The sequence below is a fragment of the Lipophrys pholis genome (genome assembly GCF_963383615.2).
Source record: "Lipophrys pholis genome assembly, chromosome: 9".
In the NCBI taxonomy this organism is placed as follows: domain Eukaryota; kingdom Metazoa; phylum Chordata; class Actinopteri; order Blenniiformes; family Blenniidae; genus Lipophrys; species Lipophrys pholis.
The window spans coordinates 8,220,336-8,240,232 of record NC_137639.1 but is presented as its reverse complement, the minus strand read 5'-3'; the positions used below and the strand labels follow the sequence as shown (position 1 = coordinate 8,240,232).

The window sequence follows — 19,897 nt, the reverse complement described above, 5'->3', positions numbered from 1 at the left end:
GGCGGGTAAACAACTCATGGGCGGAGGCCGCCGGCAGCGTGACCCCAGACCACGGCGCTGTCTGAATTCAGACGGCATATCGAGATTCTACCGCACACCTCTCTCTGTGAAGGTTCGGTAATGAGCCGAGGTGTAAAGTCCTTCAGGAGTGATGTTCAGGCAGGAGAGCAATAAAGAAAACACCATTAGAGTGACCCGACCTTCGGAAAAACGAGCATTAGACTTTAGTTACATTGGAAGTAATCGCATTGAATTTGGTTGATGGGCATTAAGAAAAGGTCAAAATGGGAAGATCGTCCGTTTGTTGCTGTTAAAACTACTAATCTTCACACATTCGTGACTTCTTGAACCTCGGCTCTCGTCAGCAATACAGCAATACACTATAAACATTAACAATGGGAGTACACGGACATGCGTGTGGACAGACAATAGAGTTGGATTGTTATGACATTGACTCTCAACTATAAAACTACCAAGACTATGTACTGGGAGTCACGACAACGTTGTTGTTATAGCCCATCTACTCGCACGTGTTCAGAAGAACTAGATACTACGACCGTGGTGTGCATGCGTTTCAGAAAAGTTGTGTTTTCCGCCGTCTACACGGAGTCGGAGGGTTTTCAAAAAGTTCTACCCTGGGAGCCGTTTTTAAAAAGTTGTGTTTTCAGTGGATTTAGTGTAAACAGACACCCAAGTTTTTCCTTTTTCACAGGAAGATGCCGTGTAAACTGACTTTAACCCAATGTGTAGTAGTCATTAGACATTTTTGCCTTGGCTACTCCTCTAACCAACTCAACTAGGCCTCTTTGAGTGACTCAATACACCATCTGGTGGTGCAAACTCGTATTGCAAGACATAAAAATCCAGTTCAAGTTGGCTATCTTGCCAAGTTTGGCACCGTCACAAACACGTCTATGAAAGAACATCAGTACTGTCATTCTGTCACATTCAGCGTCTTATTTGATGTCAATTGATTTATATTTACCAGAAAATATCACTTTTTCATTAACCTTTATTTAACCAGGAAAAGTGAAAAACCCTTTGAGATCGAGATATCCTTTACGTATCGTATTTTGCACTTCACATACAAGTAAAATAAGTGATACGAATCATTAAAAATAGCAAAGTGAATTAAAAAAAAAAAAAAAACAGACCTACTGTGAGGATTGTGAACATTTAGACTCTGAAACAGCAGGAAGTGATAAAACTACCAGCATTTAGTAATTTAAAACATTTAAATCTGACTGCATGTTTTGATATATTTCTTAAACTGGATACGAAACATTCAATCACAGTACATTACCTGACTGTACTCTGAAAAACACACATTCTTATTATTCATTTATCATTTCCAATCTCTTTAAAACAGCTGAAGTGCCACTATGGGTTTTAGTTTTTTTTAGCCTCAGAGCAAAACACATCTGACCAAGATTCAATAATATTTCATCAGTATTGCCTCACGTAGGGTGGAAGTTTTATCTGACTGTCCGATAAAACAATATCTTATTTGCAGAATCCCAAGTTGAACATGTTTAATGCACTGCAGGTTGCAACGACTTGGATAAATGAGTGATCGTGTGTGTTTTCTGCTGGGAAAATGGATCACACCTTTGAGGCTGGACTAAGAACTGGTGCATTGTGCTCAGAAGCAGACGTGCGACTGTGTCCTGGTGAGGAGAAAGTTTTCCACTCTGCGGTCAGGTTATATATTACTCTTGTTGCTACAGATGTTTTCAAAAGACTGAAAGCTTTGGGACTCAATTATAACCACAACGGATCGACTGTCTTACAAGTGTTTACAGGATCACTATTCCAACAACACATGGCAACTAATGTCAGGATGGTCTAATCCCAGCACACGCTGCCTATTAGTGGGTGAACGATTCACCGTAAACTCCCCGCTCTCCTGACGCGCCGAGCAGAAAGCGTTCCCAAAGGGACAAATCTGAAGCTGACGTAAAGATCATTTATAGCTCCAACGGCCTGTGAAGGACAGTTTGATCAAGGCTCAACTGAGGCGACATACATCAGAGAAAAAGGATGGTGATGAACTGCCGGCACCTGCTTTCTTACCAGGTTGTCCTTAAATAAAAGTGACCACATGATTTAAATTGGAAGAATTTCAACTCAATCGATAATCGGGGAGTATTCCTAAATGTCAACAAACACATGGGCCAGATCACAACTAAGGTTCCCATCCTTTTCTAGAGGACTGTGAACTTTCAGAACGACAAGCTGGATTCCGTGTGAGCACGGTCGCTCGTGTGCGTTGCTGGTATTTCGCTATTTACGATAAAAGGTTCATTCTTCCTCTCGGCCCGTTGCCATGGTGACCGAACGACGACCCTGCTCCATAGGAGGATGCAAACAGGATAAGAGCTCAGCGGGTATAAAAGATCAGCTCTCATGAAAAACTAATATTTCCCCAAGGTTTCTAGGTGAGTTCCCGGTGCACGGATGGAAGGATGAACACTTTGGGAGAGTGCAAATGTCTCCATATAGCATAAACCACAGGCAGCCCGGCGAGCTGACCTTTGCAATTTTTAACAATCTATAAACGATTCAACTGAACATATTAAAAAAATAAATAAAAAATAAATGCATGGATATTTATCCCATAACAAAATTCAGGAGTGTAAAGATGTCAAAGAAAACTTCTTTCTCATTTCATTTCCTTACAGAAAATATTTCTGTAAGAAATGTCTTCAGAGCGGCAGACACAACACGACACTGAGTAAAGCCGTGCATAACGCAGCAGCGACAGTTTATTGGGACATTTCATTGTACTTCTGCACCAGAAGGTTTCATTCAAATTGGCTTTATCTTCGCAATTGTAGTCATTTTCTGTAGAAACTGTTTGCTTTTGTGAAAAATATCGACATTTTCATCATGTAAACTCGGTGCCACGATAAAGAGAAAAAACTTTAAAGTTTAATTGTAAAGGTTATAATGGCACTGTTTCTACGTGTCCGGCCTACTTAAGAAGAAATTGGACCACGTTGCCGGAACTAAAATGTGTTACACACCCCTGATTTAAAGTGTGTTCTGACACTTGTTTTCATTCATTCTTTTATTTATTCAGATGCAACTCCAGTGCACGAAGTTAAAAAGTTCTCACATGTCATAATACCACCAGTCAGAAATATTTAACATACTTACTGCAGCGAGATCTTCTTTTGTCACCGTGGTGTGAAACTAGTTTGCCACAATCAGTCAGTTTTGCGTTTTGTGTTGACACTCCTGCTTGTAATCCTTCGATCAAGGTTTTTCATGCTGAAGCTGCAGCAGTGACTCAGTTCTCTGGGTTTGGGAATTCGCAGTAAATGTGGTTCTTTTTACACGAATGCACAAAGGGATGTATTGGAAACTTAAATTAAAGTGAGCGAGTCAGTGCCAAAAAACCCCAGGTTGTGAACCTCGCCCTTATTTTAACAAAGACAACATTATTATTTCCAATGTTTTCACAATTTTACTTATATGCAAACCGAGTGTCACTGCGTTTAAGCGGATGCACTTATGCCTCCCACTTGAATGGCTTGCGGGGACAATCAGCTTGTGGCGTTTCTCACAAAGTCTAATAAACTAAACGCCTAAACCCTCACAGTTATGCAACTTTAGTAGAAACAAAACTTTTACTTTAATAAAACTAAAGTGCGTGATATGGCCTCTGTTCAGAACCCCCATTTCCCCCAGCTGAGCATCTAATGACCAAAATGCGCTTTCAGATCTGTGCGAAATGGAAGGTGTCACCTCTTCCCGGCGCTCCCCGCTCACCTGTGTGTATCCGTATGTGTCTGACGAGCTGGCTGGGCTTTTTGAAAGCTTTCCCACAGTGGTGGCAGCTGTTGGTGAACCCGCTGCGATCGATGTTCTTCTTGTAGTTTCTGGAGCTGGAGGTGAGCGGTCTGCGGACGAAGGGGAACACTTTTAAGTGTACAAGCACAAACAGAGGGGGGTGGGGGCGGGGGCGGGCGGACTGGGTCAGCAAAAACAGGTAAGATTTTTAAAAACATGCAGTCATCAAGAAGCAGAGAGTTGACCTCTTGGATTTGTCGCCTGCTCGGTTACGAGCGAATCGGATCCAAGATACAAATCAGTTTCCTTTTGCTTTCTCTGACATGCAATTAAGCCTGATGAACGCTGGAAAGGACTCGATACCGATTCATTTCATTCAGTCACCTTGTCAGGTCAGACAAATCCAACAATATCAAAAAGGAAGCCATGATGAATATGAATGGGGATTTTAAAGCAGAGCTTTATAGTCTCACCACCCTTTCTCGTAGATTTGAACTGAAGTGAACTATATTTCAGTTTTAATCAGATTTCTTTTATCGTTCACCCTCTTTCCCGACGTGCAGTTCTGGTTTTGATAAACCATTAAAATGTCCTCTTTGAAAGTACTCTTATTACGGCGGTGCGATTTGCCTGGGCTGTCTAAATTAGCCCCGCAAGTTATATAGCAAATATATATATGTATATATATAAATTCATGTATCTCGCAAAAGACCATTCAACTGCAATAAATTTAGTTTGTTTTTATTGAACTCCTGCACTAGATTGTGTGAGAACAGGTCGTGCTTCTGATTGGCCCACATGTTTGATACAACACTGAAATAATAAAGTGAAATCTAAACTACAAGGAAAAACTACCAAAGCACAATGACTGCCGATGTGTATTTGTCTGGTTAAAGTCAATTGAAAGAAAGAGGAAGTTTTCTTTTTTTTTTAAAGTACAAATCCCATAACTGAAAGTAATCAATGTTATAAAGTAATGTTTGTTTTGGTATTTATTGTGCAAATCTTGACAACAGTATGAGTTTACAGTGATATATTGATGTTCAGCTGTAGTGTAAATATCCCTGTGAAGGAGAAGCGATTCAGAGCGATCAAAGCTACTCTCCGAACAAAAATACATTACAACCAATTAACATTAAAATGCAGCTAAAGCAGATGTGTTACCTTTCACCCATCGCGAGTGGCACTTGTGATTTAACTCTAACTCACCTTCACTTCAACTCACAACAATGAGCACAATTTAGTTGAATGTCAGACTTTTCTCGCTGGAAGGAATCTGTTTCACCAGCTGATCTGAAGACGTTTGTTGAAGGTTGCTGCTCAAACAGCTTTTACACTGGAAATAAAAGGTATGAGGTGTCTGTAAATTTGAGGGCCTGCGATATTTATGACCGCGCGTCATGTTATTTTATGGTTCGGATTGCTCTTGATCCATTTAGTTCTAACCGGGGGATTTTCACTTTCCTTTCATTTTCGTGCAGAGTCCTCGCTGCAGATGTGTCGAGGCCTTTGTGTCAGCAGTTTTAGTAGTAAACTGATTATTGTAGTATTGTAAAACATTGAAAAACACACTACAATTTATGTCAAATATATTGGTGGCTGATGTATGTTGATACTATTTGGATTCCTTGGCCTTGAAAATGATGGTTTAGCTGTCAAACTCAAAATTCTTTTTTTTTTTAGAAGATAAGATATTCACGAAAACCTTTTTTTTTACTACAGCCATTGTGTGAAATCCAAAATGGCAGCCATATAGGTTATAGGACAAATGTAAATACGGTTTTTCTGATTGTATACACAATAAACTTTCCAAATATTTATAGTTTTGATAGTGTCCCAAAAATAAATCTGTCAAATTACATCATGAACCTGACTAAAATCTAATGTCAGTGTTTAGGGGAGTCTTTTGTGTCTTTTATCTCTGCAAATAAACATTTAAAATAAGACAATATTTCACTGCTTGTTGCTAATTATGTCAAAACTTGTTATACATATAAAAAAAAAAAAAAAAAAATGTGAACAGCCTGCTCTTCTTTCATCACATCCTGCTTAAAACCCACAGAAAACCGCACGCGGTCTCCATGACGACGACTGTGAATATGGTTTGGCTTGTCTGCACGTGAACACCCTGCCCGACCTCATCTTGGCGTGAGTCTTCATGTGCTCCTTGATCTGCGCCGACGTCTTGAACTCCTTGTCGCAGGTCTTGCAGGCGTAGACTCGGACGCCCGACAGCTCCTTGCGGTGCTCGTCCAGGTGCAGCGAGAGCTGGCTCTGGAGGACGAACTCGTCCCCGCACTCGGCGCAGATCAGATTCTGCAGGGGAGGAAGCGGAAGGCGTGAGACGGGAGAGAGCGCCCTCTTTCGACGTGCGGCGTGGCGCGGCGCGGCTGAAGGCGGCTCACCTCCTCCTTCTCGTGCAGCATGACGTGGGACTTGAGGCTGGCGATGCGGGAGAACCTCTTGTTGCACACGGGGCAGGTGAAGTCCGAGGTGGTGTGTGTGGACTTGTGCAGCGTGAGGTTGAACTCCACGTTGAACGTCTGCGCACACTGGTCACATCGGTGAGGCTGGGACAAACGCGCAAACAAACAAAAGTGCATTTTAACCAGCGTGACATTGGATGAGGCTTAAAACGAGGGACAGAGAATGATGTAGGCACAGTATCGGTGTCTGCCGATCAACTCAAGAGAAATTCAGAATGGCTGTATGAAGAGGTCTGCAACATCTATGGCCAAATGAGACGTTTTTGTCACTTTCCACCAAATAAAACTGAACTGCAGCCACACAACATATCTAACTTTTCAGATTAGGCTGACAGGGTTTATATAGATACATATATAGCTTTGATTAATGAAGAAATGCTTTGAAGAAATTAAAGTCATTTTTGTACCTGATTTTAGCAATTTTCATCCTTCATTTTTTTTTCACTATTTTAACATTTTAGCTGTTTTGACTATTTTGGCTCCTTTTGGAGCAGTTTTGCATGTTGTTGTTGTTTTTTTTAAATCTTCTTTTCTTTTAGAAATTCCAGTCATCCCCCCATTTCTTCTTCTTTTAACCATTTTTCCCATTTTTATTAAAGCCCATTTAGCCAAGAGATAAGAGTCCTCTTAAAAACAACTCTTTCATTGTCAGAAAGGTAAAACAATCCAAAACATGACAGAGAACATACACAATAGACACACAGCACCTGACCAACAGTTCCAAAAATTCCAGTCGGCAATATTGGCAATATAAGTTTGTTATAATACAAGTACGTTCAGGTCTCATCCAATAATGTCAAAAATGGCTTTCGCATCTTCTGAAGACAGTTTTGTGAATTCTGCTCGCTGTCCTCGCAACAGAAACTATTTCACTGAGTCACCTCTTAAAGCAAAGCGGTGCTGGTGACTTCCAGTTTAATAATATTCATTTTATAGCTTATAATGTGGAGAGGGAAAAGAAAAGAAAAGAAAAAAAAAAAAAGAGAGAGAGATGTCATTATGTTGACGAGCATAAAAGATGGGGGAAGAAATCTAATACGCCAGAGTGGAGATTTATTTTTTAAGTTTTAGAAACTGATAAAGTTGCTGTTTGTAATGTTGCAGAGATGCTTAGTTTCATACAGAAAAATCTGCCTCTCATTATAGATTTATCAGATTGTCATTATCTTTTCTGAATTCTGCATTTAAGTTCAGTTTATTTGCACATTATCAACATAACGTTTTCGGTTCAAGCTCAGATAAATGTGTCCAACAGTCTGAGCTTAGTTTTTGAGTTTACATTTATATTTTTAAATGTTGTATAACCACGTGGGCTCCTGTTCTTGAAAAAACAAATGCGTTGACAAGAGTCTGAATCTCATGCAGCCCAATAATTCAGATTTATTCATTTAGACAATTTTAGATTCTCAAAAGTGCACTTTTATTATTCCTGCAACCGCAACATAGTGAACAACCACAAAGCATTGTATGCCTTAGATCTTATTTACACTGTTAATCTCACCCTATTACGATTTTATGCTCGTATGTGGCACAGATTAAATATTCTTTTGGACAATGTAAGCAGAAAAAAATACCTGATATCTTCAAATCTGCGACCATCTTGCTTATTTTGTCGCATAACTATTTGACATGCTGTGAAATGAAACGAGAAACTTCGATCCGACGCGGTTGTTAGTTGAGGATGTCTTCTGGAAAGTATTGCAGTCTCTGGATATAAGATGCAATTATGGCCGTTTTACTCCTTTTCCTAAAAATGCTGGCGACGTTTGGCAAACTTGCACGGCGCGATGTTTCCAATGTGTAATCTTGAGAATCAGATATGGGTCACTTGATAACATTTGCGCAGCTGCACAATAGAATAATAAATAAAAAAATTAAAAAAAGGATTTAGGCAGCAAATCTAATCTGAGCATCAAGACTTGTCGTGTAAAATAAATAGTTTATCTTAGTTATTGTCAAAAAGTTCTGACAATATTAAAGAAAGAGTTTATACTTTTGTCTTTAAAAATAAATGCGTTTTTTGCATATAAGATGCATTCGTTTTGTATTTTTGGTACAAATCAACAGCAACCTTTACAAAAGCCTCAGAATATAATTGTGATGTATTGTTGTCAATAGTGAGTATTGTGAATGTCTCTGTATTGGTCATTTTTATGTATATTGGATCATTTTATGAGTAATCTATGAGTATCATGAAATGACTGTATGACTTTCTGGACCCAAGGGGGAATAGTTCTCACTGCTGTGGAAACTGTGGCGCAGTGGTGTCATTTCTATCGTTTAAGTTTTCATACTGCAACTTTTAATGATACAAAAGTGGGGCTTTACGAGAAAAAAAAAATGTAGTCCTGCAAAACTCAAATTAAAACTCCTTCTATTTCATGATTTCATTACTTTCTTTGGCCCACATTTGAAACTTAAATAAAATTTAAAAAAGGAGATTTTCAGACTTTGTATTACACTTCTATTCAATTCAATGACAGATGCAATTTTGAAAAGAAAATTAGATATGCATGATTTCAATATATGATCATTTTATTCTTTTTAAGTTACTGAATCTGTCATTGGTCGGGTTCAAATGGAAGCATCTCTGAGAGAAAACGTTTTATTCTGCTCATTTTTATCCACTTATTAGTATTTTGTTTAAGAGTTGCATAACAACCATAAAATTACATTTGTTTGATTATAAATGTTAAAAAAAAAAGGGGGTCGGCCTCATCATGGCCTCTGGCCCATTTAAATACTGATCAAACATGAAATTTGAAGGTTTTAACAAAAAAGGACTTTTATTTTGAAAGCAAACTAACGTCTAATCTCGCTAATCCCTAAATATCAATTTCACAGATTTTTTAATGTCATTTTAATAAACAAGGACTTATTATTGAAAAAATTGGGGGCTTTTATTTTGAAAGCCAGCTCACCCCTAGGCCGAGCTTAACGCTTAATATACAGTTTGAAGTCAACATTGTAATTTTTGATAAACAAGGACTTTTATTTTGAAGGAGTTTGGGTCTTTTATTTGGAAAGTCAGGACTTGCGTAATTCTTGGCGTGAACGACGCAACACTGATGGATGCAGCTGCAGTTGGTGATGTCATCAGAGTGGGAGAGGGGACGGATTTTATCCACATATTTTGGAAACAACTCCTCAGAACATTTGTGAGCGTGTCACTTACATATGACAAGCTCCAAAAAGTATTAGGAATCAACGTTATCGAGGGCACACGCTTTGTCACAATACTTTTTGGAGTGATTCCATTTATATGAAAAGAGTGATTACATTTATATTAAACTTTAAAGAGAATATTTCTTGTAATTAAGTCATTTCTGCAGCAACGTGTCTGAAAACTCTCAACGACCACAAAGTAAAAAATCAGCTCTCTGGAAAGAGAGCTGAATGACGTGCGTGAAGAAGAGAAAAATAGCGATGAAAGAGCGAGTCATGATGAAGCCAATTTGAAAGGTATGTGATGGTTGACATGAGTTTACAGAAGGATATCTTCTAACACACAGTGATGGATAAGGAACTTTCTCTCTTCACAGATGTTGAGCAACCCGACCCCCACACTGCAAATGTGCATGATGTGAGTTTTGATATGATAAATATCAGTTAGTAGTTTATAATTAGAATCATTGCAACCTCTTTGACAGAGTTAATAAGTGATTCATGTTACAGTTTGTACTCAGTGATTTAAAGCACTTAGTTGTTATAAAGGCAAACATCTTTTCAAAAGTCAAGACACTTTGTGCATCGATGTGTAAAACTTCTTCTATTGAAATGAGTACATCTGTAAATAGTACATAATGCATAGAGCAATATTGGTGTGTCTTTTTGAAAGAATGCTCCAACACTGTGTCGTGTCCACAGATGTGACTCATCGTATCCCTTATGGGACAGCCACCGGACAGGTTGTTGGACAGGTGGCGTCTAAACTGGACAGTATTTCTATACAAGAACTTCAGGAGAGCAGCCCCTGGGTTGGACTTTAAAGGTACTATTCACTGTCTCCCTACTGACTGATCAGTGAAAGTTGTGTATTTTTTACTGTCTTCTGCATGTTGATCTAATCATTTCATTCCTCTCTTCAGTCACCAGGTGAAAGTCGTCCTCAAATGTCTTCAACATGTTTGATTCTTCTGTCCCGCAAGGCCCGAGTTCCAGTCCAAACTACTGAGAGGGACCGGGTGTTCTTCATTGATTTGCTGGTAAAGATGCTCTGCCTGGATCCTGTCATAAGGTTCACGCCTGAAGACATCCTTTCACATCCTTTTATTCCAATGAAGCATCTCGATCCACAAAGCGACAGCAGCTAGTAAGTGTGTGTACAAGTCTTCAACTTCATCGTGTAAAAGACGTGTGAAGTTGTTGAGCTTAATGATGGTTTATCTTCCAGTCTGGAATCTTCATTCAAACATCATCGCTTCCATGACGAAGGGGAAATTGATCAGTGCCCCCCCCCCCCCCCCCACCCCCCCACCCCACCCCCCACCAAGCCCTCCAGCACCTCCACCCATGAAATCGACATGCTGATAATTGAACATCCTGAAAACAGTGACGAGGAGCCTTCAGTGCAAGAAGTGTTCATTGGAGGAGCAAAGGGTTCACCTCATGAAAGACCCGTGCAGGATTTGGACTGTTCAGAGTGTCGGCAGGTATTTGTCCAAACTTTATCGCTCGGAGGAGTTTTAGTATTTTAAGAAAAACGACTAACTAAATTAAAACTCGCAATTTTCTTTCTTGCTTGTTAAAGATCACCACAACAAAGTGAAGAGGAGACACACGACCTGTGACTGCTCCTCCCCACTGAAGGAGAAGAACCAATCCAACAGTAACACAAGTAGGAACATGGATGACGAGACAAGCTGTCGTGAACAGAAGTGAAAAATGACTGGATCAGCAGGATGGGCTTTATTCTTGTGTCTGCCTCTGGGAAGGCGCAAAGATTACTATTCCTAGGGTGCCGTTTGTTTTTATTCTTCCTTCTTAATCTGCCTCTGCCGCAGGATTTTACACAAAGCAGAAAATTCAGGAATCATGTGCTAGAATTGTTATTTGTGATACGGCGACATGTTGACATCTAAACACTGCGGCACTGCTTTTCTACTTTATTAAATAGGAACTTTCCTTCTGTTTCACCAAATTCACAGCTGTGCTTCAACACAAATGTAAATACATCTGAAGTCATTTTAAATTGAATAGTGGAAAAGTACATTATTTACAGAACTAAACTGAACTGTGCAAGTTGTTTACCTGTAAACACCTCATACACACTAGGATTTCACCACATCCATCCATCATCCATCGTCTTTCCCACTTAGTCCGATTGGGGTCACAGTAGCAGTATAGAGAGCAGAGAAACCCAGGCATTCCTGTCCCCTGCAACTTTTTCCAGCTCTTCTGGGGGGGGGACCCCGAGACGCTCCCAGGACAAGCCAGAGATATAATCTCTCCAGCGAATCCTGGGCCGACCTTGGGGCCTCCTTCCAGTTGGACGTGCCTGGTAGACCCCTTAAGGGGGGCGACCAGAGGGGGCCCTAATCAGATGCCCCAAACACCTCAGCAATGTGGAGGAGTAGCGACTTTGAGTCTCCCCCCCCCCACACACACACACACACACACCTGGAGAGGGCATGTCATCCTTTCCCATGAGAGGACCATGGACTCAGATTTGGAGGTGCTGATCCGCATCCCAACCGCTTCACACTCAGTTGTGAACTGTTCCAGTGAAGACTGGAGGCCCTCATGCGACGCCGCCAAAAGGACGACGTCATCCGCAAAGAACAGAGACGTTACCCTCTGGCGCCCCCCACATGATGCCCTCCTGCACCCGGCTGGGCCTCGACACCTTGTCCATGAAAATCACAAACAAAAAGGGGGCGACAAGGCGCAGCCCTGGTGGAGGCCACCGCCCACCATGAACAAGTCCATCGTAGTGCCAAGTATACGGACGCAGCTCTTACATTGGGAGTACAAAGACCAGATTGCTCGCAGCAGTGGTTCTGGTGCTCTGTACTCCCATAGCACCTCCCACGAGACATCTCGGGGGATGGGTCATAAGCCTTCTCCAAGTCTACAAAACACACGGAGACTGGATTGGCAAACTCCCATGCCCCCTCGATAATCTGCGAGAGGGTGAAGCGCTGGTCCGTTGTTCCACGGCCGGGTCGGAATCTGCATTGTTCCTTCTGTTCGACTATCGGTCGGAATCTCCTCCTCACCACCCCGGTCTGCCAGTTGGATGTTACTGTACCTTGATGACCTCCACCAGTGTTTTTAGGTGGCGCTAGAGAGCACATTTTGGCACTCTGGGGGTTCTTTTTTTACATTTTCTTATATTTTTCGCCAGTCTTGGTGAGCGTGCCAAATTTGATCAACAAAAATACAAAACATTAGAAAAACAATAGGGTCCTGGCATCGGTCATTAAAAAAAAAGTTGCATCTCTCAATTTGGTCAGAATGTGAACCGAATTGAAGATGGTCAGTCAGGAAGACTGTCTGAATCTGCTGACCCTTTTATAGATTTGCCCGCAGGTAAGACAGGAAAAAAACTATTCCTGAGAGGCGGACATGGCGATATTAAGTTCAAGTTTTTTATTAAAGGAGTCAGCTGATTGAATTCCAGACTGCTTTGAGAATCCCTTGAAGGCCGAGCTCCACACTGACACAGTGAGAGGCAGAGTAGGAGGTTATTGCTCCTCTGAAAATGAAAGGAGACGCATTGAACCTGAAACGGCCCCAAAAATGGAGGATCAGCAGGAAGAAACACCGTCTTTTAACAAATCCGAGACACAGTCCGCAAGGGAGACGTCTATCTCATGATATTTTTGTTCATCGTATGAAGAAGAAAAAAAACAAACTCTTGACCTGCTTGTGTAGAAGAGTGCAATGTGAGGGCATGAGGATGAAGGAGGGAGTCAAAGTATGAACTCCCGGTGAAAAGGAAGGAAAAGAAGAAACGTGTCTGATGCTGTAAATGTTTGGAAAATAAGGAGATATTTAAGGTATATAAGATATTTAAACAAACACTCAAAGGCGAGTCGGGACTAAATTATATATTATCCCATTGTTAAAAATAAAACATAAAATAATATTGCAACGTCCCCACAAAAGAAAAAGTACAGACATGAAAAAAACAAAAAAACCGCTGAGTCAGAGGACTGTCATACCACAATATGTATTTTAGAAGAAAGTCCAATGGGAACACAACGAAAATCCTTTTTAACTGTAAGATTGTTATTTGAAGCTGTCATGTCGGTTTGCATGTCAGGCCAACTTTCTGAAAACACTGCTACGCTACTGCACATGCGAACCACGACCGTACCGAATAGTTCTCCTGCACATGTGCGAGTCAATGAACAATAACAACAATGATTTGCTCCGGAGCGTCATGACTCCCAGTCCATATTCTCCTGGGACTTTGTTAGTTTAATAGCTGGGGTCACTGTTAGGAGCAATCCAAGTTTGTCATCTGTCCATACAAAAAGTGCGCGTACTCGCCATTGCTAATGTTTATAGCATATTGTCCTCTGTGCAGGGGTGGTTTCATTACAAAAACGGCACCCACTAGTGGCGCAACATGAGAATTACATCGTTTTCAGCATTTTGCTTTCAAAACGTTGGGTGGGTAAACGAAAGAAAAATGCCAAAACTATGCATTTTTACTTGAAACGTCGTGTCAATAGGGCCTGCTTTAAAATGTCACTTGAGTGACCGGTTGAGCCCAGTACGAGGGACCGTGTGGATCAAACAGTACAAACAACCCCAGTACTCATCTGTGACAACAGCAGCTGGATGTATTTTCAGCCAAACAACGAGCAGTTAATCCATCGTTCTGCTGGAGGCAGCACTTCACTCTTATGGTGAAGAGTCAGAACATGTTTAAAAACTACCACAGCGACACTGTGGTTCCACGGCAGCGTCTTCCCATGTCGGATTCTCTCGCTTCACCGGCTTTTCGGAGCACCGTCGGTCATTAATAACTCCGCATCAAGTTCAATTTAGCAGCACTTCGCTCAGATCCGCTCGACTCTCCCCGCACACGGTCTCAATGTGGAGGAGAAATGACCTCGTAAAACATGGCGCAATGTTAAAAAATGAGCTCCTGACATAATAATTTGCAGGTAAATACAGAAATGTCAATGTCTGCGCAGGCAGAGGGCCTCTGTGTGCTGTGAAAGTAAAACAGGTTCCACACTGTAAAAAGTAAAACTCTTAAAAGAAGAAAAAGAAGAAAAAAAAAAAAAAAAAAAAATCTAGGACTTCTCCAGATTTAAGGTAAACCACTTGTTTGGCACAAATCCAACCTGCCGCCATCCACTGCGGCTTTCACCGCAGCCTCCTCGTCACAGTTTCCTCGGTTCCCACAAAATGACAGGGACCTGGTGTACTTTGCAAAGGTCAGCTACCTCGCTGATGAAGACTAGCGCTTCGTCTCCCGGGTTTAAACCTGCTCAGTCAGATTAAAAGTACAATCGGTGTAGGAATATTTAAAGACATAGCAACTTTTTTAAAGTCAGTCCTAAAAAAAACACACCTACCACCTTCCAGTTATATCTGACAAAATGCATGAGAAAATGTAAAATAATGAAGCCAAACATTTTGAAAGCACTCATAATAGCAATCCAACTTGGTTGTCCGTCTACGTGTTTGTACTCGTCGTTGGTAATGTTTATGGAGTATTGTCGTCTGTGCACGTGTGTGGTTTCATTAGAAAAACAACCAACAGCACCAACTAGTGGCCTTGCGTGCCAACTATGTGGTTTTCATCAATTCTGCCATTCCCATGGAAACGGACGTTGTTTTTCAAAACACTCGCATGTAAACGCAAAACTTTTCTGAAACGAACTTGCAAAAAAACGATGCGTTTTCACTTGAAGCGAATAATCAGGGCCTCACACTGTCTTTAACAGTTCTAAGCCCTTAAACCTCTAAATATGATGTCCCCCATCTGAACAACCACTGCTGTCGTTATCACTATCTATCAATATAATATGTCACATCCAGAAAAGTAGGCTAACCTAAATAAGACTTCCTGAACAGTGGATATGATAATCAAAAAAATATATTTTTTTAATACTTTTAAGTATAAAGCATCAAAAAGATGAGTTTGTGTAAAGTAAATGTTAAAACCACTTAATTCACAAGAGACCTATCTCTATATGTAACACATCTATTTGTTTTTATTTGTCTAAAATGACTAAATCGCACAACAGAAGGAGAAATGTACTGAATATCTTCAGATTCAACGAGGCGAGTGCAGCAGATATTTCAGTGAGGCCCCCTACAGGCCAATAATGGTATCAGTACTCGTCCAAACTACCTTGTCGTTGCTCTCGTGCTCGCGGAGATGCTTCTGCAGCTGGCTCTCGGTCGTGAAGATCTGAGAGCATATCGAGCACTTCTTGTCCTTTAGCTCTCCATCGCCGAAGTTGTCCGCCTTGCTCTCGCTGGGATCTGCGTCTGATGACAAACACAAGAGGCCACACGTTGGGAGGATTACAAAGCGCTTCGGGGAGCTTTTCATCCGCGAAAGTGAAGTTCATGTGACGCATCTTCAGATACGCCGAAGTTACCTTCACTTGCATTGGTCTTGAATTACGGAACACGACACACGATAACATTTATCCAGAATATCAAAGACCCGGCACGTTATGATTTGCTAGTAGGTTATGGACACAAATCTATTTCCAAAGTAAAAGAAAAACTGACACCTGTTTCTACCGTTAACTCAGAGCACAATAAAAAAAATAAAAATAAATAACATTCTAACAACTACACAGCTACACGGTTCAAAAAGCCCAGAGAGCCCTTAAAAAGCCACAAGACTACCACAAAGAGACACAAGATGGGCACAAATGATGCTGTAATATCACAAAAAACACAAAATGACAACAAAGTAACACAAAAAAACAACAACAACAGACACACAAAACGTTCACCAATGATGTAAAAATGCATAGAATGACTCCCAAAACAACGTAGGACAACACATGAGGGCAAATGACCACAAAGAGATGAAAAGTAACCACACACAATATATCTCGGGGTACTTACCATAAAGACGCAGAAAATGACAGTAAAAGATGCTAAGCTACAAAAATTGGATCTATAACGACCAGCAAATAAATACAAATGATCACCAATAAATGCTAAGTGATTGTAAATATTCTTAGAAAGAGTCAGAAAGACTGTTTCTGTAACATCTGCTTCCAGATGTTACAGAAACACACGCAGACACAAACGACCATAAAAAGAAACAGAAAATGACAATAAAACAAAATCGCCACAATTGATGAAATGACCATAAAAATTATTGAACGAGGATTTAAATGACCAGAGATGTGTACAAATATAAAATAGAAGCTGAAAGTAACAACAGTCATACTAACGTTCCTGAAATCAGTTCCTACAAATACCTAAGAAAACCACCACAGAGTGACAAAACGTAACAAACAGGGAAAAGCCACAAATAAAAGACATAAAAAAACAAAAGCAAACATAGCTGTCAGTGATACTGCAAATAGATAACAAAATGAATCGGCGAAAACAGCTGGACATCACCACTGGAATCTAAAATAAACAAAACGATTGTGACGACAACACAAAAAACAAACATATGCAAGCGAACTATGTATACACCTAAAATGACATAATAGGACACAAAACTTCCTCTTAAAAAAAACCACAGAGACCAAAAAAACTACTAAAATGTCCACAAAGTGCCAACAATAGTAGATAATAGATCCAAAGATACCTGGATCTAAAGGCTGCATCTTCAAGGAACTGCTAAGATCCCTGTGCTCTGTGTTTCCTGTGTTTCCACTGCGGCCTGAAGCCCGGGAGGTAATTCAGCTTATAGGTCTGACGACGCAGGGAGAATTAATGGATGAACTTACACTAAGGAAGTGGGGGTTTCGAAAAGAAGAAGCCCAACGTCATACAACAACGGTGCCAGAAACTAGATAGAGACCCACATCAGGGTTTTACAGACTTTAAATGGGGGAGTTTCAACAAGTGCTCCCTTTTGTTGAGCTCCATTGATTCGTAAACAAGTTCATTCAACCCGGGAAACCAGCAAGACGGATCCAAAACATTAAAATGATAAGTCATCCGATCAGATATTTTTAACAGTGCAGATCTCAAACCCAACGATTCAAAACCTTTCCAAAATGTTACCCCAAGACCGGAGGCATTAGTGGAGGCTAAAACATTAAAAACTACCATAAAACTAAACTGTAAAGTTCGACCCTGGGTCCAGCAGTGGAAGGTACAAAGTTCCTAGGGGAAGGTTTCGGTTTCTGAAACCACAGAAACGAGGCGTCAAACAACCATCAAAGAAGACATACAGTGACTATTAATCACAACAAAAAATGCATTACCCAACCACTAATTTAACAATAATAAATATTCTATCCCTTCTAAGGAGGGAAGGGGGAACTGTTCATGGTGTGTGCGGGTGTCACATTCCCCGTCCCTGTACTTGTACAGGAAGATAGTTGTGTACAAATACATTTAAAGTTTTACACCCAAAACCATTAGTAGTGGGGGTAAAAAATAAAAATAAAAAAACTACCCAAGAACTAAACTCTACACTTTAACCCTGGGTCCGGCAGTGAAAATGAACAAAGTTTCTAGAACCTAAGGAAGGTTCCTGTGATCGAAAATGCATCAAATAACACCAAAAAAAAGCACAGAATGGCCATAAATAACAGAAAAATGCTTTACACAAACACACATTTGACCAGGAGACATTTTATTCCTCCCTGCATCCCTGAACAGATTAAAGTGGTATAGAAGATGGTTATTTCATGCCTGTTAGGGAGGACAGGGGCTTTTTTGTTGTTGTTGATATTTTCATGATGTTCTCAGGTGTTAAAAAAAAAGATAGTTGTGTGCAAATGAATTTACAGTCCGTGATAAAGAAACTGCAATCTGATTACGTTCACATGTGTGATTGGTTGTAACTGAAACGGTTTGACGGTAATTCATCCTTCTTGGATGTCATTTACTCGGTGGCAGCATGTCTTATAATCCAAATTAGATTTACACGGGGGTCGTGGTGGTTTTAACGACACACCGGTTGCCGTCCATTCAATTTCATGAGTTACGAGGCAATCGAGCCAAGGTGCCACATATACTAATCCCGGCGAAAACGTGAAGATGCACGACTGACACGATGCCTGAACACCTGTTAATGTCGCGTTAGTTCGGCGTGTCGCAACTTGTGTCGGAGCCGTTCCATCAGCGGCCGGCGGAGCCTCGCTGACACGATCAAAACAATGGCCAGCGTCTTTTTCTTAGCGCGTTAGCAAAGGAAGCTAGTGGAGGCAGCGCGGGGCTAGTTAGCCACAAACAGCTAACAACGAGCACGAGACAAAACGTTTAATGTTAAAACGCGGCGCGCGTTAAGTCAGCGGCGGGGCGACACGCGCGCTCCTCTCCTCGCGGACACCAATTTAGAATGGAAGCCAATGAGAAGAGCCACCGAAATGTTATTAATATCATTCCGCCTCAATCACTACCTTGCCGCACAAAGCAGAGCCCACCCGCAATACTATATCCGGGGACTATATACACCACATTCAAGTGTTAATATCTACGCCGTGGACGTGTTTGCCGAAATATCACCAGGTTATTTGGATCGGCCATAACCTGTAGTTTTTATTCCTTGCGTTTTGGTACTTGTTACCTGCTTCGTCGCTGCTTTTAACTCTCAGTTTGCGAGGCCGGCCCCGCGGCATAGTTCCAGTTCTCAGGGCGGGTGTGCTGTGAACGGTTTGCTTTTCAAAATGGCGACTCGGCTCGGCTGGTCCGCGGAGAGCAGCAGCCGAGGAGAGAGAACCACAGCCCGGACAAGGGAGACCTCTACCGGCCGCCCCGGAGCGCCTGCAGCTCCGGAGGCTTCACAAACTGTCAATATAACTTGTTCCACCACGACAGTCTTTGGTTCATTACTTACATAGAGACAATTAGTTTCATTCGGTAATTAAACGAATGAATATGCAAAATTTTCATAATTGAATTAAACTAATTTGAGGCCCTTAATTATTCTACTAAGTTTGAGTCAAATTATATATATATATATATATATATATATATATATATATATATATATATATATATATATATATATATTCAGAATACTTTCTTATTTTTCAGTGCTTCTCCCATCAGGAAATACTGACAACAAACAAGTGTCACAGTTTGGTCAACATATTCCCACAAAAAGACTTTCTCCTGAATATATATATATATATATATATAATTTAAAAAAGTGTCAAATTAAAGATATTACCATCTAAATAGGGCCATTCTGCATGATGAATAGATTATCATTAGTAGCTTTTATAAACTTCCCGGTTTCATATCTTTGTTTCCAGAAGAGTTTGTTCCTTTAACATTCACCGTTTCATGTATTTAACTTTCCTTTTTCAAAATATAATCTGGAAAATTGGATAAAGCAATAGATAATCTAATAAAAATGAACACCTTAATTAGTATTTTGGATTCTCTTTCCAGTTAATTGAAGATTTGGGTTCAAGTCCAGACCAGAAGCCAGTGTGGTACTCAAGACCAGACCAGCCGAAGACCGAGACAAGATGAGGCAGAGACCCAGT

General features: G+C 40.7%; 1 protein-coding gene across 1 annotated transcript in view; it reads right to left on the bottom strand.

Annotated features, from left to right (window-relative positions):
- The window catches only part of znf236 (zinc finger protein 236), a 78,083-nt gene extending 59,015 nt beyond the window's left edge, over nucleotides 1-19,068 (bottom strand). The window contains exons 1-5 of the mRNA XM_080472320.1: nucleotides 18,970-19,068; nucleotides 15,601-15,740; nucleotides 6,201-6,365; nucleotides 5,933-6,111; nucleotides 3,775-3,905 (exon numbers count right to left, since the gene is read on the bottom strand). Of these exons, the coding sequence (XP_080328446.1) occupies nucleotides 3,775-3,905; nucleotides 5,933-6,111; nucleotides 6,201-6,365; nucleotides 15,601-15,740; nucleotides 18,970-19,021 (667 nt within the window). The 5' untranslated portion in view covers nucleotides 19,022-19,068. The remainder of the gene's footprint in view (nucleotides 1-3,774; nucleotides 3,906-5,932; nucleotides 6,112-6,200; nucleotides 6,366-15,600; nucleotides 15,741-18,969) is intronic.
- Between the last annotated feature and the right edge of the window lie 829 nt (nucleotides 19,069-19,897).